The 22,631-nt window shown below is 45.7% G+C and overlaps 1 protein-coding gene across 1 annotated transcript in view; it reads left to right on the top strand.

Moving 5' to 3' along the window:
* Positions 1 to 22,631, top strand: part of VIPR1 (vasoactive intestinal peptide receptor 1) — an 87,171-nt gene that overhangs the window by 44,210 nt on the left and 20,330 nt on the right. The window contains exons 3-6 of the mRNA XM_063303319.1: positions 6,401 to 6,508; positions 13,376 to 13,482; positions 16,120 to 16,217; positions 18,121 to 18,253. Coding sequence (XP_063159389.1) covers positions 6,401 to 6,508; positions 13,376 to 13,482; positions 16,120 to 16,217; positions 18,121 to 18,253 — 446 coding nt within the window. The remainder of the gene's footprint in view (positions 1 to 6,400; positions 6,509 to 13,375; positions 13,483 to 16,119; positions 16,218 to 18,120; positions 18,254 to 22,631) is intronic.

Genomic DNA, 22,631 nt, shown 5'->3' with positions numbered 1-22,631 from the left:
ACCACTAGATAATACCGTTAGGAAATGGATGTTATGGCCTTGGGGGACTCTTCCATCTTACTTGAAGGTGAAGAGGCTCATCCTGAGAAACAGCTGCACGCTCCTACCCACCCACGGTCCTTCTCATCAGAACCAGCCCTTCCACTAAGTAAAAGTGATGCAAGAATTTCAGGCACCTGATTTGCAGTGCCGTGGAACAGCAGGAAACTGTTAGCTATTCAATTACTGTTAATTTGCCCTTAAAAGGGGGAAGGAGGCAATTAAGATGCTTTTGGCTTTCTAATAAATTTATTGGTTTAGGACAGGGTTTCTCATCCTCAGCCGCTTACTTCAACTCCCAGAATTCCCCAGCCAGCATGGGAATTCTGGGAGTTGAAGTCAGTGCATGCTGGCTGGGGAATTCTGGCGTTGAAGTCAATGCATGCTGGCTGGGGAATTCTGGGACTTGGAGTAAATGCGTGCTGGCTGGGGAATTCTGGGAGTTGAAGTCCATACATCTGAAGGTGGCTGAGATTGAGAAGCACTCCTTTAGGTCATTATAGCCCTCTTCCTTGGAACTGGACCACTGAATCTCATGCATATTTTTTATCTTTACCCTGTTTTGGTAGCTGGTGTCCTTCTGATCTCCCCCCCCCCCCCCCCCCGTGGAGGCTGAAAACAATTTTTAAAAGCTTGAATAAAAGGCCTGAGCAACCTTTTTTAGGCTTTTTGCTGCGTCTCACCATCTCCTTTGGTTTCTGCTCAAGTGCCCGCTCCCAGCTTTTGCAAGGGTCAGAAGGTAGCAACGCGGACTGCGAAGGCCTTCAGTTGGAAGCGTCAGAAGAGCTGTAGCTGCACAGTGGCCCCTTCTAGCTGTTGCAAGTTCCGGAAGGGGGAAGGAGGAAACGGGGAGGCAATGGAGCAAAGCCGAGAGTTGGGCGTAGGGAGGTGTAGCTTCGCAAAGCAGTTCCAAGGGATGCTTTGCTTGAAGGAAAGCAAAGCATCTCAGATACTTTGGCTGTATGAGAGATGGGGAGGTGGTGGCTGAGGATCGCCAGCTTCTGATTTAGTAGGACTGGGTGAAGCACTGGAGGAGCCTTCTGCAACGCGCATCAGCGCAAGGGGAGCGCGCCTTCTCAGAGTGTGAGACAGTTGTGTGGCATAGAAGGGCTTGCGTGGCGGTTTCCAGAGGTGTGCCCAGCCGTATGTGCGTGCATGTACAACCACACTGCTTACTAGCTGCCTCAGCAAAAGCATGGCTGGGGTAGGAACACACTTGTGAGGCAGCCAGCCATGGCTTTTGGCACAAGCCTTCCAGCCCTCCAGAGACGACTGTGGCTTTCACATTGCAAGGAAGCACATTTCGTTCCCACTGTCCTGCTTTGCAAAATGCCCCTCTCGAAGGCTTTGTGGAGACCTGCTCATCACACAGGGACCAGAGAATTCTTGCTGGGTGAAATGCAGACAGAAAATAACGCTCCTCCGTCACGGTAAGATGAGCTAAGCTACCGCACGCTGACAACGCAAAAAGGTGAAATTCCCCGCTGCTGCTTCTAAAGGGCCGCCAATATCCAACTTACTTTCAAGTAACTTCATAACTCCGTGTTTTTCCTTCCTCACCAGAAGAGCAGAGAGAATCCAGGCATTTCCGCCACTTTGGGTGAAATACATTTTGGATCTAAGATATCTGAGGGCTTGAATGGAACCGCGCAGAAGCTTTTCCTGCAAGAATATATAATAGTATGCAAACCCTGTAAATAGAAGGTGGCTTTCGGGGTGAGGATGTAAGAAACTGCTTGTCTGAAAGTTTGTTATTTGGTTTATTGAGCCAACAGCAGTGCCTCCTGTTTGACAAAAGGGGTGGGGGATGCCCAAATCTGCAAGCCATGTAAGTTCAGCCATGGGAGGAACTGGAGAACTTCCTCCTTTCTCCAGGGTCTGATGGGGATCTCGTGGTAGGGATCTCATACTGCTGATCAGTATCTCAGGATGGGGATCTCATACTGATGGTGGGACCTCATGGTGGGTATCCAATGATGGATGGGACCTTATGGTGGGACCTCATGGTGGGTATCCAATGATGGATATCTCATGGTGGGTATCTCATGGTGGGACCTCATGGTGGGACCTCATGGTGGGTATCCAATGATGGATATCTCATACTGATGGTGGGTATCTCATGATGGGACCTCATGGTGGGGCCTCATGGTGGGTATCCAATGATGGATATCTCATACTGATGGTGGGTATCTCATGGTGGGACCTCATGGTGGGTATCCAATGATGGATATCTCATACTGATGGTGGGTATCTCATGGTGGGACCTCATGGTGGGACCTCATGGTGGGTATCCAATGATGGATATCTCATACTGATGGTGGGTATCTCATGGTGGGGACCTCAAGATGGGGATCTCATACTAATGATGGGGATCTTATGGTTGGTATTTATGATGGTATTTCATGAGTCTGTCCAGGCACTGATAGTTAACTTATTTCAAGCAGTCAGTAAAGATCCTTAGATATTAGGAGGCCTTTCAGTCATTTCTCATTGGTAGACTCACCATCCAATCAGTTATTCTGGGCTATTTTTTCACTGGACAAAAGTGAAAAACCTCCAGGATGTGTTTACACAACACACTTGGTGACAGAAGGAGCCCATTTTTCAAGATTTGTTCAACAAATTGAATCTTGAACTGACCGAACAGGCTAAGCCACAAACAATAACAACAGAAAAATTTAATCCAAATTTAGCCAGTGAAGCGGCTTGGTCTTCATCTGACTTGGATAAGCATGTTGTGTGATCCAACTCATGTCATTCCCTGCCCTTTATACCACAGATGTTTTTCTCACTTCCATGCGATGGGCTTGCAAGGCTTATGACTTGAAATAGATGCATTCAGAAAAACAACATTGTAGGAATGAACTTGAAGCTCTTTACCATGTTTCAGGGGTCACTTCCCACCCTTTGCACTTTGTGATCCTGACTCACGCTGTTGTTTTTTTAATAATGCAGCGCTTCCAACTTCATCCTAAGCAGCTTTGCCAAATGAGTGATGATTCGCCTGCTTTTCCATGGTACACATTCCAAAATCATATCTAGAGAATGAGACAGATGCTGCAAAAAAAAAAAAAAGACTTTTTGAGGCATCCTGGAGCAATCTGGCCGAGGAGTGAAAATGCTTGTGCCGCGAGACTGCTAACATTTCGTTCCTGTAAATACATTTGGGTTTTTTCCAGATAATTCTATTCCACCCAGCTAGGATATTTTTCAGCATTGAGTGAAATTAGCTTAGAGAAATTCCCTAGAGTGTTTATTGGCGATGAAACTGAGGAGTGGGACAGCTCATCCAATATTTTGGGGAACAACAGCAACAATTTCCTGGGGATGGGCAACTGAAATCATGCCTTAATGTCTTCCTTTATTCTGAAGGATGTTCTATCTGCCGGCTCAAAAACTAGCAGAAGGCAGCCAGCAGGCTATGTTTTTAGTATTTTATCAGATTTACGTAAACCTCTCGGGGCCTGGAGAGCAGGGCTGGTGATAAATTTCAATAAATAAATAAATCAGTAGCTTGTCTGTCATTTGCATTCCCCATAAGGGCCAACCACGTAGCCCTCTAGATTGGAACGGCAGCCTCTTTTCTTGCAAATATGTGGTCAGCTGGTTGAAGACTTTGGGCATTGCAGTCCAGTCTGTCCATCGGCCTCGCTGGGTTAACCAGACAGGAAACACGACCAGATGAGCTAATTCTACTTGATTGTAAGGCTACATTGACAGAATCTTGCAAGTCTGAAAGTACAATCCTCCCCCCATCTCCTTTTCAGCCTGCGAAGTTAGGGAGGGTCCCTCCTGAGCCTCTTTCTCCTTCCATTATGCAGCTGTGGGCTATGCCCTCTCTTATCTGACTGTTCCTTAGGCAGCGTCTCTTCGCCCCGTCTCCCAAGGTCTTTCCCACATACCAATGCACTGCCTGAAGGATGGGCAGATGCATAGGGGCAGGCAGGGAAGTAAGGTCAAAAGAGGCATAACAAATTCAATTTTTAAATGTATATTTACTGATTCCAAAATGGGAATGGTGGCTGATGTTTAAGAAAAAGTAAATATTAAGCAAAATAGTCCCTAGAAGAAACAAAAACACCCTGATGGATCAGGCCAAGGCCCATCTTAGTCCACAAGTTGTTCCTCACTGTGGCCAACCAGTTGCCTCTGAGATCCCCCAAGCAGTAGATGGAGACATGTCTCTCTCTCCTGTCATCATTCCGCTGCAACTGGAATTTGGATGCACGGTGGCCCCATCCTTTTGAGTCCGTGAGGCTGATATTCCTTGATAGACCTGTCATCCAAGACCCTACCCGGTCTCCTTTTAAAGCCATCCAAATGGCTGGCCATCTTCACATCTTGTAGGAATGAATACCACAGGTTGATTATGTTCAGTCTGAAAAAAAAATGCTTTCATTTCTCAAAATCGTCTTCCTTTCAGCTTCTTTGAACAGCCCCTGGTCCTGCTGCTTTGAGAGAGGAGGTCAAAGTTCTCCCTGTCCACTTTGTCAAAGCCCTGCGTGACTTTATATACCTCAGTTTCCAAGCTAAAGAGTCCGAAACACTCTAGCCTCAGGAGGAGAAGGAGGAAGGGGGGGAAGAAGAAGGGAAGAAGGGAGAAAGGGGAGGAGGAGGAGGCCACCATCAATTGGCTCACAACAATCAAACAAAGAAAATACAGTAAAATCAATTAAAGATAAAAGATAAAAAAGAAGGCATTTGAGCCCCCTGATTATTTTGTTGCCTTCTTTTCCCATTCTGTGGCATTCTTTTCCAAACAGAACAGTAGAACTTCACACGGCTCCAGGTTGGCCTCTTCGCTCCAGATACAAGTTGGCCATAGAGTTCTATCGCAGGCTACCTGATCTGGCATCTTCACTCTTAGTCCCTTTCCCAATCATCCATCACATGGAATTTGCCTTCTTCACAACCTTTGCACCCCAGGTGGACCTCTTCCTTGAGTTGTTCCCAAGACCTTTTTCCTCTGGTTGCAGGCAGCTCAGAACCCATCAGGGTGTATACGAAGTTAGAGGGGCTTGTTTATAGACAGGGAGGGGGAAAAAAATGCACAGTTCAGCAAAGACACTTCCGAAAAATTTCAGCTCAGCTCTTTCCTTTTTGCTCAACGAGTCTGTGACCTGACGAGGACAAGCGCTGATCAAAGAGCGATGTTCTTTTCTCCCAACCTCAGCCTTTCTTCACTACAATCAGCCAGCATGGATTTAACAGTTCTCCAGGAAGCAGCTGGAGATGGATTTTCTGATGGAAAGGCAGGCAAGACCAACTCAACCTAAGTACTCAACCAGCTAGAAGTGCTCTAAAACGTCATTATTATTTATTAACCAAGTTCTGGCTGTCGCTCAAACTGAGCTGAGGAAACACCTCTGAAAGGGAATGCTTAAAGACTCTAGAGTTCAGGTACAGAAACTAAGGTATTTGACCTCATTGGAAATATGCAAGAACTGTTATCTAGGCAAAAGGGGCTGAAACAGTCTTTAAGTCCTGGGAAGCAAGTTAATATCCGGAAGTGGCTTGGGTAGATACCTCCTTCATTCACTGGAGTATAAGCAGGGGGAGAAGGTCCAGCACAATCAGACTTGCCAGATTCTGTTATTATAGTACAGTCCAGCTTTTCTCAATCTTTTGACCCTGGAGGAATCCTTGAAATATTTTACAGGCCTCGGGGAACCCCTGCACCTTTAGGCTCAAATATAGGCCAGAAGTTACAAAATTATTGTATTAGTTTCATGGGTAGGCCTATATATGTGCATTAAGTGTTCTTAAACTCAAAATAAAGAATGAAACTTACCACTTTAATGTGAAGTTGCCCAAATTTGAAATAATTTTTTAACTAAATAATGATTTCCCAGGAAACCCCTAGTGACCTCTCGTGGAATCCTAGGGTGCCATGGAACCCTGGTTGTGAAACCCTGGTGTAGTCACTCACAATAAAAGTAGTTTTAGCTTTCCTGTGGAGTTGACTTCCTGGTCAGGTCTACCTAGCAGGGTTGACATCGGGGGGGCAAAGCCTTAGGAATGCCTAGAAATAGTTGGGGCAGGCTTATTTCCAGGCAAAGGAATAAGCAATCTAAGGTATAACAAGAACTTGTTCTTCAGGATAACAAAACTAAAATCACGACCAATGTTTTTGAGGTCCTCAGGAAAGCTTTTAATTGCCAGGCCAAGCCAAGCCAAGTCAACCTGAGGGAGGTTTGCTCACCATTCTTCTTTCCATTCCAGATTCACTCATCCAGATTCTCCACCGTCTTGCAAAAGACTCCATTTTTGCAACCGGCTACATAGTTCCGTCCCTGGTATAAATATACTCTACAATCCCTGGCTTTGTGGTTTTCACTGAAGTGTTCCCCTCTTTCCACAGGTTGTAGAAGTCTGTGGGATAACATTACTTGCTGGCCTGCGGCAAATTTTGGTGAAATCAAAGTGTTGTCTTGCCCGAACTATTTCAGCTTCTTCTCACCGATTCAAGGTAAGTTGTGTTAAAGGTTTTCTCCCAAATCAGTCAGTAGAACTTGGTGTTGTGCTTAAGGCTACTGCTTTGGGGCTGCAAGCTGCCAGTTGACCACTAGGGGGCACCAAAGAGCAAGAAAACACCTCTTACCTCTTTGTTGCCATCTAGTCATTGTCCCGGTTTTTGCAACTTTGGTGGGATAGTCCTAGTTGGGCAGTTTGGCCAATCGGGTGCCTTTTAGTAGCATAGACCTTTAGCTCTCAAGACCACTGGTTTTGCTGACTGGAGATTGGGGAGCTGAAGTCCAGCAACATGGAGGGCACCAGGTTGATTCTTAGAGGCAAACTGCATATTCAGCAATGTAATTCAGTGAGAATGATCAGGAAGCAAAATTAGGAGTCCTACTTTTGAATACTCTGATGGGTTCAATGCTTATGTTTCAAGGAAGGTGAGAGCCAGTTTGGTGTCGTGGTTAAAGGCCCTGGGCTAGAAACCTGGAGCTCATGAGTTCTAGTCCTACCTTAGGGACAAAACCAGCCAGGTGACTTTGGGCCAGTCCTTCTCTCTCAGCCCTAGGAAGGAGGCCACTTCTGAAAATGCTGCCAATAAAATTGTATAGACCTCAAATCTATGCTGTTTTGTTGGCAACAGAATGGAGGTGGTCAGCCATAACTGTCTTCAAATATCTCTTTTGACTACCCAGTCTAACCTTCAGCCCGAGATTCTCTGGTGGTCTCCTATCCAAGGCCCAACCCTAACATAGATTTTGAGCTCCCCCATGATCAGCCAGCCCCTTGCAGGGGCAAAGAGAGCTGTAGACCAGGCTGAAACCTTTTCAGTCTTAAGATCAAGAATTGAATGGCTGGTGACTGAATCCGTGCTCTAACACATCCAGACTCAAACTGATTCAGCCTAGATATCTGGCATAATCATGAAACTGGCTAAGCTGGAATTCCTAGTGATTAGATTTCTGTCTTCAGTCTTGTTTAGAAAAGTTGAAACGTGCAACTTACTGCATTCTAGAGAAGTTTGAGGTATCAAGATGGATCACCTTAATTTTTCCTTCTTGCACATGGTCAGAGTCTCAACCATTATGGACCATGCCAGCCATCTGAGGAAAGTGGGACTCTTCTATCACATTCCCGTTTCAAGTTCGCAGGCCCCTACCCTGTCACCTCCCTTTCATGCTGAAAGTTGCTTATTAACACCAACATTGCAGAGATGGTGAAGAGTTTAGCTGGCCTGGAACTTCACATTAGTTGGGAAGGGATATTTGCTGCCAGGGCCTAATGCTGAAGGTATGGCAAGAGACTGATCCTTGTTTACCATTTAAGGTACTTGAAATGACAGCTCATAATTTAGACAACAGACTTTGTGCCCCGGCCATAGACTCAATGTGTTGTGATATCCATCATTGGTGACCAGTCTTGACTCACATAATTACCCCAGAGCAAATTGCGGTCCTTTATGTAGGAATATGAAACCTATTCATGTGAAGGCAGAAACCGCAGGTGGCCTCCTGCAAAAATTCAGGAAAAAGCCATGAATAGCATACATCCTAAAGACTGTCAGACAGCAGGCTTATCATTAACAGCCAGACAGCTGTTTGTGTAAAGAGCTACATTTTCTTCTCATTAGAAGCTAATGATTAAATTAGCAAGAGACAGGAGGGGAGGGTGGGCTTGACGTCGCACACTCAGAAAATAAGGACCACTTGGATTTCTGGAATGATCTTTATTGTTAGTCGGGCAAAGCAACAGAATCTTGGAAACCTGCCAGAGCAGCTCTCCAGATCAACTTTGTTGTTGTTTATTCGTCCAGTCGCTTCCAACTCTTCGTGACTTCATGGACCAGCCCACGCCAGAGCTTCCTGTCGGTCGTCGACACCCCCAGCTCCCCCGGGGATGAGTCCTTTCCCAATCTTAAACCAGTCCGTTGTTCCGTGGTCTGTTCTTACTGTTGCTACTTGGTCGTTATACAGACTCCTCAGGAGGCATACAAGATGACTTGGTATCCCCATACCACGAAGAACTTGCCACAATTTGTTATGGTCCACACAGTCAAAGGCTTTAGAATAGTCAATAAAACAGAAATAGATGTTTTTCTGAAACTCCCTGGCTTTTTCCATTATCCAGCGGATATTGGCAATTTGGTCCCTAGTTCCTCTGCCTTTTCTAAACCCAGCTTGTACATCTGGCAATTCTCGCTCCATGAACTGCTGAAGTCTACCTTGCAGGATCTTGAGCATTACCTTACTGGCATGTGAAATGAGTGCCACTGTTCGATAGTTTGAACATTCTTTAGTGTTTCCCTTTTTTGGTATGGGGATATAAGTTGATTTTTTCCAGTCTGATGGCCATTCTTGTGTTTTCCAAATTTGCTGGCATATAGCATGCATTACCTTGACAGCATCATCTTGCAAGATTTTGAACAGTTCAGCTGGGATGCCATCGTCTCCTGCTGCCTTGTTATTAGCAATGCTTCTTAAGGCCCACTCAACCTCACTCTTCAGGATGTCTGGCTCTAGCTCACTGACCACACCGTCAAAGCTATCCCCGATATTGTTATCCTTCCTATACAGGTCTTCCGTATATTCTTGCCACCTTTTCTTGATCTCTTCTTCTTCTGTTAGGTCCTTGCCATCTTTGTTTTTGATCATACCCATTTTGGCCTGGAATTTACCTCCGATGTTTCTAATTTTCTGGAAGAGGTCTCTTGTCCTTCCTATTCTATTGTCTTCTTCCACTTCCGCGCATTGCTTGTTTAAAAATAATTCCTTATCTCTTCTGGCTAACCTCTGGAATTCTGCATTTAATTGGGCATATCTCCCCCTATCGCTGTTGCCTTTTGCTTTCCTTCTTTCTTGGGCTACTTCTAGTGTCTCAGCAGACAGCCATTTTGCCTTCTTGGTTTTCTCTTTCTTTGGGATGTATTTTGTTGCCGCCTCCTGAACAATGCTGCCAACTTCTGTCCATAATTCTTCTGGGACCCTATCTACTAAGTCCAGTCCCTTAAATCTATTCTTCACCTCCACTGCATATTCCTTAGGAATATTAGTGAGCTCATATCTAGCTGATCTGTGGGTCTTCCCTAATCTCTTTAGTCTGATCCTAAATTGTGCAAGAAGAAGTTCGTGATCGGAACTACAGTCAGCTCCAGGTCTTGTTTTACCGACTGTATAGATGTCCGCCACTTTGGGCTGCAAAGGATGTAATCAATCTGATTTCGGTGTTGTCCATCTGGGGAAGTCCATGTATAAAGCCGCCTCTTAGGTTGTTGGAAGAGAGTGTTTGTTATGCAGAGTGAATTGTCTTGGCAAAATTCTATCAGCCTGTGTCCTGCTTCGTTTTGTTCTCCCAGGCCATGCTTACCTGTAATTCCAGGTGTCATTTGACTGCCCACCTTAGCATTCCAGTCTCCCGTGATGAAAATAACATCTCTTTTAGGCGTGTTGTCCAGTAGGTGCTGCAGGTCCTCACAGAACTGCTCTACTTCAGCTTCTTCCGCATCTGTGGTTGGGGCGTATCTTTGGATCGCTGTGATGTTAGATGGCTTTCTTTCGTTAGTTACGAAGAATAAATCTTTTGTGAGAAGATCTGCAACAGGCTGAAAGGAGACCTGCCTCCTGGTTTTGTCTCTCTCAAATAAATCAGCTGAGGTTTATTCCCTGCAGCTGGTTCTGCCTGTTCATGCTGAGAAGATGTGATAAACAGGTGCTGGTTTGTTGCAGTTCTAAAAATGCGCTGTTTGTGTGCATTTACCCATGGACCGTTCGGCTTCAGCAGGTGGACAGTTTTCACCACCAGCCCTTAAAATGTATCCAAAAGATAAGCTGGAAGCGCTAAGGAAACCCAACCTGTTTGCTGCTTGGCTCTGAAGGCTAACTAGAATCATCTGCTTTTCTTAACCTGTTTCTGCCTGTTTCCCTAAACACACACAGATTTCCAAGAATAGGCACAATTTACTAGTAGAATTTGCTTGATTCTACTAGTACTATACAAATGTACTGAGTGATCTTTGGGTGATCACTGTCTCTCTGTCCGAGCTGGCTTATAGGATCCTTGTGATGATTATGAGAGCGGAGTAAGCCGAGTTTTCTTTGAGGGAGTCTGTTTATATCTTTATCACACCGGAGAGCACCATGCGCTTTCTTAAATTCCTCAGTAGAAAGGGAGAAGGGAAAGCGACCCTAGGAATAAACCAATTGAAGAGGTCCTGACTGCAGTACAGGTAGTCCTCGCTTACCTATCACAGCTGGGACTGGAATTTCAATTGCTAAGCGAAGCAGTCATTAAGCAAATCCAACCCAATTTTATGACCTTTTTTGTGATGGTCATTAAGCGAATCACTGCAGGTGTTAAGCGAACAACATGGTCATTAAGTGAACCACACAGTTCCCCATTGATTTTGCTTGCCAAAAGCTGGCCAGTAAGGTTGAAAATGGAGATCATGTGACCACGGGACACTGCGATGGTCATAAAAGCGAGCCTGTTGCCAAGCACCCAAATCGTGATCATGTGACCATGGGGATGCTGCGACAGCCGTAAGTTTGAGAATCGGTCATAAGTTGTTTTTTTAAACAGCGTTGTAAGTCCAAACCGTCACTAAACAAATGATCATGGCAGAACTTACTTCTGAGCAGTACATAAAAATGTTTCTTGACAGTGCTACGAAATAAAATTTTTGTACAACAGGCCAGAGTGCTTGGCAGCTACCATCTCCAGTCACGTTTCTGTCACGCCAGGAATTCATGGTTTTTATTCAAAACCAAATCGACGATTTGTTCTTTGCAGGTTTACTGCAGAATGGATTGCTCTCTCCGCACCTCTGTTTCTGTGCTGAATGGCATACCAGGAAATGTCTCAATCCCCAACACAAACATTTTGCGGGATCATTTTGTTCCCTGTATGCATTGCCCTGCTGAGAAATTAATCATCTCGGTCCCAGAAAGACGGTGACAAATATAAACATTTCTTTTACAGTTTCCAATTCCGACGCCTTGCATTCAAACTCTCTGAGGAAGTAAATGTGCTGCGTTTGGGACTTCTGCGCACATTTTCTGGAGTGTGTGTGTGTGTGTGTGAAGCGGAATTAAGCTTTTAATGCAGAGCATGGCCAAGTAAAATGAGTTCCAGATCTTGGGAGAGACGAGCTGATAGATATCATTCCTTCTCTTCAGCTGTAGTTTCAGACACCATAAATCAATCTACGTGGTCAGTAGGAGTCAAAAACAACTTGATGGCACTTAATCAAAGAATCTATCAGACGCTATAGACTGGAACATGTACGGTGTCATGTACAATGTATGCATTCTTGACAAAAAAATGTCCCTTTGAGGAAGGGTACTAGTCCAACAAAGATTAAGGAATCAGAGGCCCACTCTGGTGCCCCTTTTCAGAAATAAAGTTGAGATGCATGCCAGTCTGTGTCATCGGCACACTAAATGCATTGCTGTAATATTATCTTCCTGGCAACTCTGTGTTAGGGAAAGGTTTGGAGTGCAAGCTTTGCCTGTTTTCTTTTTAACTTACTACAGGACCTTGGAGGTCCTTGGGAACAGGTCCGCTTCCCACATCAGGACTTCTGGAACATCAAGAGTGGGGTTTCCATGGTAGTAGCTACAGGGGGAAAGATATCGTTTTAATTAGCTAACAGTATCCAGGGGGAAAGAACGATAAGAAATCTGGAAACCAGGGCCAGAGAGGAAGGATTGAAGGAGCTGGGCACGACAAGGGGGATAGGAGAGCGGACCATGTTTATCTAAAAAGCCGTCACATTCAAGGGGGGGTGGGAACAGGAGCGGGACCAGAATCAGTGGGTAGAGATGAAAAGAAAGGAAATTCAGGCTGAATGTTAGGAAGGATTTCCAACTGTGAGCATGGAACCGTCTGCCAAGGAGCGGGGTAGACTCCCCTTTCCTGCTAGAGATTTTCAAATAGGGGCTGGGACCAGATGAGCTCAGAGGTCCCTTCTAGTTCAAGCCCCCTCTTGTCTTTCTGACAGGCATATGACCCTGATCGGAGGGTGTGCAGCCCGTCCTGTGCTTCCCAGTGTCTATATACACATGTGCCCAGAAACACAGAGATGCTTCCTAGGGTGGATAATGGAGTTGGAAAGAACTCCAGAAGGCCTGCCTTGCAGGTTTTCTGGGCTCCTGATTAAAAAAGCAAGGTGGGGAAAAAAAAAATCAGCTTAAGCGAACCTTAAAAGAAACGTAAAAATTCTATTATGGGTAGAAGGACCTCCAGATGTTTGCGGACAGAGGAGACATCCGTCAGTCCTCAAGGAAGACAAAGAGGCAAGCACTTCCTTGCGGTGCTGTCAAAATGGGGAGGCAATTTGTAGGCCTGAGTTTCTGATTGTGCAGTGAGCTGGTAGAAATAAAATGGGCCAGATGTGCACCACTGGGTTCCATCAAGCTATCAAATGCAGGCAGTTACCAACTACCCTGGCTGGGGAATTCTGGGAGTTGAAGTCCACCCATCTTCAAGTTGCCAAGCTTGAGAGACACTGCTGTATCTGCGTAGCTGTTGGGCATATTATTTTACTACCATTAATTATTTTAATACAAATCGAAGGAACATTGATGGCTTGGCGCCATTGGGCAAAAGACCAGCTTCAGGCAGCATTTGGTGGTTTTATGGCACCACGTGGCACATTGTGGGGACCCTTTTCTGCCTTTTCAAACCAATTGCCATCAAACACTGAGTGGCCTGAGTTAGAAAAGAAACATCTGGCTTTTAAAGCAGTCGAGAACAAAAGAATGGAAGCGTTAGGTCGGTTACACGGATTTAGCACGGGGTGGGAGGCGGGCCCAAGCCTTGGTCTGCATGCAACCTTGAAGTGGGGGGCACTTTTTATTGTCTCCCTTTGTTGCCCATCTAGCTAACATCAGCAGGAACTGCACCAGGGATGGCTGGTCAGATATCTATCCTGCCCCATATCTTGTGGCTTGTGGGTATAATTCCAACTACTCGGTCTCTGAGGAACAGGTCAGTAAAAAGGGAATCAGGTGGGGCAGGGGGCCGGGGTGGGCGGGAGAAGAAAAAGAAAACAAAAGAAGAAAGTAGGCTGAAAAGGCTTGCATTTTAAGGATGGCAGCTGGAGTTCCTGCATGAGGGTGGCATTGCTGTTATTGTGGTTGGGATTATTATGGAAATCTGCCTCAAATAAGGCTCAATTTCTGGGTACCTCAGGGACACATCTGTGTGGCTTTCTTAACAATGGATAGAAGTGGCATGCAATTGCCTTCTCCTAGGATTGATTGATTGAGTGAGTGAGTCATTGATTGATTGAGTCATTGATTGATTGATTGATTGATTGATTGATTGATTGATTGATTGATTCGTTCATTCATTCATTCATTCATTCATTCATTCATTCATTCATTCGTTCATACAGCAGATTTCCAGGCTGCCTGATTCCAGACTGGCTCTTGACTGCTTCACAGTTAAAAGTGGTCCTTGTAAGACAGAAAAACAACCATTGCCCAGAGGAAGCAAATGAAAAAGAATGTGCACCCCATCACAAATTAAAGGGGCCCAGCCACACACTCACCCAAGGCCTGGGGGAAGAGCTTGTTTAAGGTTCATTTAAAGGCGGGTAGGGTGGGGGGAGCCATTCATATTTCAGGGAGGGGTTTTACTGTTCCAAAGGGATGATTTTTTTAAAAAAATTCCAGCCTAGTCTACAGGCTCTTGGGATTTCCTTGTGGTCTCCCATCCCTTCTCATCTATCTTCTCTTTCTCCTTCTCGTCTATCTTCTCCTTCTCCTCCTCTTTGTCCTCCTTCTTCTCCTTGTCTATCTTCTCTTTCTCTGCCTCCTCCTCTTCTTCCTCCTTCTCTGCTCCTTCTCCTTCTCTTTGTCTACCTTCTTCTCCTTCCTGCTTATCTCCTCCTTCCCATCCATCTTCTCCTTCTCATTTCCTTCTTGTCTATTCCTCCTCCTCCTCTCTCCTCATCCTTATCCTTATCCTTCTCTTCCTCAATTGCCAGTGCTTCCATTCTGGTGAGAGCGTGGAAGTTGCCATCAGTGTTTAATTCAGTGCCTTCTCTACGGGCAATAGGCCTCCCTGTTGTAATTAAAGCATGTTATAAGCTGCTTTGAGAACTTTGGTTGCTAAGCAAGATATCCATACCTCCAGACAGTGCATCGTTATTTGGGGATGCCCAGCACCCCTCCCAACTTCCACTCCAGGGTCATCCACCCCTGAACTCATTGGCAGGACTCATACAATGCTCTGAACCCCAAAACCAGTTTAAGAACCATTTTAAGAATCACAGAAGCATCAATTTATGGACATGGAAGGGACCCCCTGTTAATGTTTTCTACTACAGATTAAGGTTACTATGGTAACTAATCATTTTGGCGGGGTGAAGAGGTTGAATTCAACTGTCCTCTTTTCAGCTGTTAATTTTTGCACCTGGGGGGAAGAACTTGCCTGGACTTGTTTTAGTTTCAGTTTCCCTTCTGTGTAGGCATGTAGAGAGTTAAGCAGCTCTCACTGAGAGCCTGTAAGGATGCAGAAGCCTTTAAAGATGTTTTGCTTTCTGTAAATAAAATTATTTTTATAGAAGTGCCTGGTGTGTGACTTTTCTGATCTCTCCTGGGCTAAAGGTTTTCCTAGCAATCTGCCAACACCCCCAAGGGTCTTCTAGTCCTTCTACTGTGTGCAGGAAAACCAATTCAACCATCCATGAGAAGTGGCTGTCCAGCCTCTTCTTAAAACCTCCAGAGATGGAGATCCCACAGCCTCCATAGGTGGACAGTTCCATTGTCCAGATCTTGCTGCCGGGATACTGGCAACAAAATCTAGGTAACTGCAATTTATGCCCATTATTCCTGGTCCTAGTCTTTGTGGCCATGGAGAAGAATTCTTGACCATCTTCCTGGTAGTTGATGTACCTGAACACAACTACTATGTCTCCCCTTAGACTTTTCTCCTTCCTTCAAACTGTACTTATAGATCACATCTCCCAACCCTGATATTCTACCCGTCACCCTCCTCTTAAGAAGTCATGACTGATGTCTCCACATAACATTAATGCCCCTTGATGCTGGTTTAATCTGGTGGTCTGGCTCTCACATACAAAAGGATGGGGTTTGGTCACAAGGCCACAACCACCATCTTGCTCTTTGGACACCACTGATCAATGTTGCCCTTCGAGCCCCTTGAACACTGAGCACTGAAAGGCCGTGACTCATCTGCCAGAGTCAAGACTGTGCATTTTCTCCAGGAGAATTCTGAAGGCCATTGCTGACTCTTTCAGAAACCTCTCAGTCTTTCATAGCATTAATTTGAAACCTTTGGGAATATCCCACAGCTTTGGTGCTTAGCGAACCATGACAGATATAGTTAACTGCCATGAGCTGTGGTGAGCTTCACATCTGTGACATTCTGAGCCGTGTGGAAAGCAACATGCATGCAGATGCCTAAGCAAAGGTTTCTTCAAAAGAGAGGTTTGATTTCAGGGCAGAGGCTGGTTCCACTGTAACTGGGATGATGTTGGTAGAGGGATCCCTGCCACGGCTTGTAGGTCCATTGAATTCTATTTGTAAATCCTGATGGAACTTTTGGCTAGTCGAAGGATGGAAACCACCAACTTTGTTGTGCCCTCTCTCTTCTCAGACCGTCTTCTACGGCACAGTGAAAACGGGATACACAATCGGACACAGTTTGTCTCTCGTTGCTCTGACGTTGGCCATGATGGTTCTGTGCTTTTTCAGGTAATGGGAATAAACTTAAGTGTGGGTGGGGAGATGTAAGGTGTTCTTCACCCCCAAGCTCAGTCCTTTATATCTCTCAGCCTTCCCGGGTAGTCCAGACAGGAAACACAACCAGATGAGCTAATTCTACTTTATTCTAAAGCTATATTAACAGAATCTTGCAAGTCTGAAAGTACAAATCTCCCCCTGTCTCTTTTATAGCCCGAGAAATTAGGGAGGGTCCCTCCTGAGCCTCTTTCTCTGCCCATTATGCAGCTGTGGGCTGTGCCCTCTCTTAACTGACTGGGAGTTGAAATCCACACATGCTGGCAAGGAATTCTGGGAGCTGAAATCCACACATGATGGCTAGGGAATTCTGGGAGTCAAAGTCCATGCATGTTGGCTGGGGAATTCTGGGAGTTAAAGTCCACACATCTTAAAATGGTTAAGGTTGAGGAACACTGCTCTATATGGGAGGGTGCAGCAAACCAGAACCCGGTCTGTTGACCCACACAGGGTCCAACTTCATCTTACCTTCATCTGGTGTGAACTCCAACAGAGATAACGGTCATCAAATGCCATTTCAAACTTGGAAGCTTCCTGGGCATAGGCTGAAACCTTTCCCCTCAGTCAAACCCACTTTAAGGGCTTTAGGGAGAAGGAAACAGGAGAAAAAGTTAGTAATAAGATGTAGACTGTGTAGGAGCTGTGCAATTTCATTTTAACAGACGAATTGGAAGGAGAGATATTGATGAGAAAGCCTGTTAAACCCCAAAGGGAGCAGCAAATGACATCGTTCCCACAATGATGCCATTGTGCCGATCACTTCACTTTGCATCATTCAGTGTCATTTGCTCAATGATGTTGCACTCGTGACATCCAGGGACACAAACGGTGTCCTCTTCACCATTTGTGTGATGTTGCAAATCATGTCCTCCTCCAAATTGCTGCAGAAAATTGGTCTGTCGCAGGCAGTGTTTCTTAACCTTGGCCATGCTGGCTGGGGAATTCTGGGAGTTGAAGTCCACACATCTTAAAGTGGCCCAGGTTGAGAAACCCTGGCCTCATGCAAATTCATGTTCCTTCCTGCTGCCCCAAAGGGTCAGTCATGACTCCGTGCTTGCACAGGGGACCTTTCACTTTTTTCCCCCTGCTTTCCAGCTAGTTGGAAAATACAAATACAAAACGCTGTACCATTGGTCTCCTAAAAAAGTTATAGCATCTCAGCAGACATACTGGAGAATAGACGTCAAGCAAGGTTGGGTTGTTGGGTTCTTGATGTTCTGACCTTGCGTCTCTTCCTGAAGTTGCTTCATCACCAAGGTGTAAAGAACATCACCAGTGCAAGAACAATTAAATTACACAGAAACCCCCCATCCCTATGCTTTTGGGGTGTTTTTTTGCAAGGTTCCTGGAGTCCTTGTCAAAATTAGCAAAAAACGCATGTTGCAATAACGGAGACTCTGTGAAGCTCCGGGCTGAATTGTCGAGTCCTTGGCGTTCTCTGAACGTTCTCTTGATGTTCTCTTGACGGTTTCTAGCCTGGTAATGAAACATCTGCAAGAAAAAAAAGCCAACTCAGAGAAAACCAACAAGGATCCCCTTGTCATTTCAGTCCCTTTCTTTATAGTTAAAAAACTAGCATCCGTTCGATTCTACTTTTACACCCTGGCTTCTCAAAAAATTCTTGGAATTACAGCTTTGCAAAGTGCCAAGAATTCTCTGTTAACACTCCTACGGCCTTCCTGGCTAAACGTAACAATCCCAACGTGCCCTAGCAGAAGCAAAGGTTGTTTTCCAGCTTTCGAAGTCTGACTTTGCCCTAACCGGTGGTTCATCCTGCCTAGTACAGCTGGGCTCTGTCTTCTTCTGTCTCGCTGTCTTGAAACCTTTCCAAAGACTTCTCCCTCTTCTTTCTTTCTAGGAAACTGCACTGCACCCGGAATTATATCCACATGCATCTGTTCATGTCCTTCATCATGCGAGCAATCGCCGTCTTTGTCAAGGATATCATTCTGTTTGAGAACGGGGAGTCGGACCACTGCTTCGTTAGCTCGGTCAGTCCTGCCTACCGTGCATTCGGCCCATTTTTATTTTTTCCCCCTTGAATGCTTGTTCTCCACTCTCTGTAATTTAACTGTTAAAAATTCCTGGACACGGTCACTCTTCCTAGAATCAACTCTGGTATTCTTATCCAGGGGATCGGATTGATTTATGGGATGCTTAGGTGTCCATTACAAGGGGCAGTGACATCAAAATGATACCACGCACGGTAGGACATGATCACACAGAGGAGTCATTTGGTACTTACGCAAGGGCACAATTCATGTCATTTGTTCAGTGCCATTGTGGCGTAGAAGCATCATTTGTCCTTCCTTGGTGCTCCAGGGACAACTGTTTGTGCTCCTGATTTCAGTACTCATGAAGCAATGTAGCACATTCCAAAGGAGGTCGAAGTTCAGTTGAAGGACAACGTTGCCGTCACCCTGATACTTACTCCTGGGCAAGTTGGCTCTTCAAACGACATCTTAGCTGTTGAAGAGGGAACGTGTTGTGTGGTCTTTCTGTAGCATGTCAAAGGCCTCATTCCAAAATGGGTGAGGCCAAGACCCCAAGTGGGTGAAGGTTTATGATGGTTGGTCGACAGTCAGCCAGATGTTCAGACTGGATTTGGCATTGTTGTCCACCTGTCGAGTCCTTCCCAAGGACCTGGGATGGGCAGATGTTGCTGTTTAATAATATGAAAGGTATCGGGGCAGGATGTGAGCTGTTCCAAGTAAAGCTGCCTTTCGCAACTGACTGATGGCCATTTGGTCAATGCCGACGGTGCTCCAGTGGTGCTCCAGATGTTTGGGGATTGCACCCAAGGCGCCTATTACTGTTGGTACTACCTTTGCCTTCTTTTGCCACACTTGTGGTTGTATTATTATTATTATATGGGTAATCTACAATTATTAAATTATAAAGGGACGCGGTGGTGCTGCGGGTTAAACCGCTGAGCTGCTGAGCTTGCCGATCAGAAGGTCGGCAGTTCAAATCCGCGTGACGGGGCGAGCTCCCGTGGCTAGTCCCAGCTCCTGCCAACCTAGCAGTTCAAAAATGTGCCAGTGTGAGTAGATTAATAGGCACCGCTGTGGCGGTAAGGTAACGGCGTTCCGTTTAGTCATGCCGGCCACATGACTGCAGAGGAAGTGTCTTTGGACAAACGCCGGCTCTTCGGCTTTGAAATGGAGATGAGCACCGCCCCCTAGAGTCGGACACGACTGGACTTAATGTCAAGGGAAACCTTTACCTTTACTAATCTACAAATAGACTCACAAAGACTGGTATAAAACATAATAATTCAAGTCCTAACCAAGGACTTAAAAATTATTAAAGCAGTGTCTGAGGATATAAGCAGTTTGAAGCAGGATATTTTTTGTAAAATTCGGGTGTTCAAGTCCAATAAATTATTATTATTATTATTATTATTATTATTATTTTCTGAAGAATGCTCAGCAAATGCTGGTTATTTAGGTTCAATTCAAGGTTTACCCCAAAGCCTAAGAATTGTCCCAAGACCACTGTAATGTGGTAATATGTTTATGTAATATGGTTATTAGTGTTTCAGAATAGTTCAGTTCCTCCCACAACACTGCAGAACTACTGCTGCGGTCTTCTTTTCTTTCCCTTTTTATTTTCTTGGACTCTTTCTCCAGCCCAGTGAAACACTGGAAAGAAATTCTGTAAAGGGACTCAGGACTCAGCGCTATGCATCCCTAGGATGACTTTCAGAAAATGGACAGGGCAGGACCAAATTTGGTGTAGGACAGGAAGCCAAGAAAATTCTGTCTGTCTGTCTGTCTGTCTGTCTGTTGGACCAGATCCTGCTGGGGAATGCAGAGTGTAACGACTGCCTAACCTAACAGAGCCAGACTCACAAGTGAACTTCATGAAATCTGGTTTATTGAAGGGTTAGTGTGCAAACACAGAGAAAGCTGAGAATGAGCAAACACGCGCCAAATACAAATTAAGAACCCTCGGCCCAAAACGTAAGACCTCCCCCCACCCGGCCGTTCCAACCCGCCCCCTCCCAGGTGCCGGTAACCGTCTTCACCCATCCTGGGAAAGCAACCTTGAACAGTTGAGAAAACCCAAACACATTTCATTCCCTCAGCCCCGAGATAACAGTCCGTGCGATGGAAACCTCCTTTCCCTGTAAATCAAACACGGAGTCAGGAAATGACATGTGAAGTGTTACGATGTACCAGGCACGTTGAAACAGTGAACATGACACAGAGGGGGGGGGGAAAATCCAGAACAATTCCCCCAGGCATTCCTGTGGGAGGGACACCTGGGCAGCGAGGGGCTTAGTGTGCTGCTAGCTGCTTTTCTAAGCCCCCTCCCTCCTGGTCAGATGACCAAGAGGAGGTCTATTATTAAGAAATGGAAAGGGTTCCAGAAGCTGTGGTCTGCAGGCTGTCTAAATTTTGTCTAAAGAAGGAAGAGATCGCTGCATTTTAGTTGGCTTTTCCTGGATGGCATCAGCCATTGGAAGACTTGAAGAGCCAGGCTGATCACAGAGGGTCCTGGAGAAAACCGATCTATGTGGTCTCTAAGTGTTCACCTTGACTTGATGGCACATAATTAATCAGTCCATCAGAAGGCCTCAGTGATGGTGCGGGGAGAGAAGACTTTATATGACTCGGGGCTGGTGATCTTCGAGACTGCCTGTCCCGTATAGATTCTGCTTGCCTAATCTGAGGACACAGAAGCTCGGGGTCAGCCCCACGAGCTGGGCCAGACCAAGAAAACAACTCCACAGGAAGGCTTAAACAACTTTTATTGAGGCTGGCTAGAAAAACAGAACCTCACAAGTCTGTTGAGCTGTGCTTCCTCCCCCTTCTTATACTCAGGTGAATTAGGGAGGTGTCTGTCTGAGTCTGAGGGGCGTGGTGGCTCAGTGGTTAGGACGCCAGGCTTGTCGGCCAGAAGGTCGCAAGTTCGGCAGTTTGAGACCCGCGCACCGCACATCAGAGTGAGCTCCTGCACTCGCACCAGCTCTTGCCAACCTAGCAATTCAAAAGCATGGAAATGCGAGTAGATAAATAGGTACTGCTTTGGCGGGAAGGTTTTCAGTTGGTAAGCAAAGTGGTCATTAAGCGAATCTGACCCGATTTTATGACCTTTTTTGCAGCAGCCATTAAGCGAAATACCACAGGTGTTAAGTGAAGCATGTGATTGTTAAGTGAATCACGTGGTTCCCCATTGATTTTGCTTGCCAGAACCCGGCTGGGAAGGTCAAAAATGGCGATCAGGTGACACAGGACGCTGCGACGGTCATAAATGCAAACCGGTTGCCAAGCACCCAAATCGTGATCACATGACCGCAGGGATGCTGTGGTGGTCATAAGTGTGAGCACTGGTTGTAAGTCAGTTTTTTTTAGCACCATCGCAAGTCTGAACTGTCACTAAACGAATGGTCATTAAGTGAGGACTACCTGTATCCCATTTTCCCCCAACTAGGTTACCCTACAGATATATGGTCTTCAACTCCTAGGATTGTCCAGCCAACATGGTCTTTACTGAGGTTTCAGTTCCTGGGCTGGGGAAGTTGGTCTCTCTGATGCATCACCGCAAGGATGGTAACCCCCTAGGTGTTCCAGAACTTCAGCTCCCAGCATCCCTCCCCATTACCCATGATGCTGTTGGGAATTGCAGCCATGCTGTCCACATGACCGCAGAAGTGTCTTGGGACAATGCTGGCTCTCCGGCCATGAAATGGAAATGAGCACCCCCCCCTAGTGTCAGAGATGACTAAATGGGAACCTTTATCTTTACCTGTCTGAATCTGGACTTTGAAGAAGCAGGATAGGAAGAATATGGATGCTTTTGAACTTGGGTGTTGGAGAAGGCTCCTGAGAATATGTGGACAGCCAAGAAAACAAACCAATGGATCATTGAACAAATCAACCCCAAGTTCTCCCTCGAGGCACAAAGGACCAGGCTCAAATTATCCTTCTTCAGACACATTATGTGAAGACCCAGCTCTCTGGAGAAGGCTCTGATGCTGGGAAAGGTGGAAGGAAGGAGGAGAAGAGGACGGCCAGCAGTAAGGTGGATGGACTCAGTTACAGGGGCCATGGGGCCACCATGGGGAGACTTGAAAGAACAAGTTAGGGATAGATCATCATGAAGAAAATCTATCTACTTGATCAATAGGACTCAAAAACGACTTGATGGCACATAATCAATCAATCACATCAATTTGTCTGAGTCGCTTATGAACACTATCTGCCTGTTGTGGACTTGAGATATGCTTTTTCCTCATTGCTTTGGTGATGCAGTGACAGAAATTCGAAATATAAATAAACAAATGAATAAAATGGAGCTTGCGTATCTCCATCAAGGTCATCTTTCTTACTCTCTACACCTTGCTGAAAGTGCCCATTTATC

This window comes from Candoia aspera, chromosome 4 (genome assembly GCF_035149785.1).
Source record: "Candoia aspera isolate rCanAsp1 chromosome 4, rCanAsp1.hap2, whole genome shotgun sequence".
Classification (NCBI taxonomy): domain Eukaryota; kingdom Metazoa; phylum Chordata; class Lepidosauria; order Squamata; family Boidae; genus Candoia; species Candoia aspera.
This window is presented reverse-complemented; position numbering and strand designations above follow the sequence as displayed.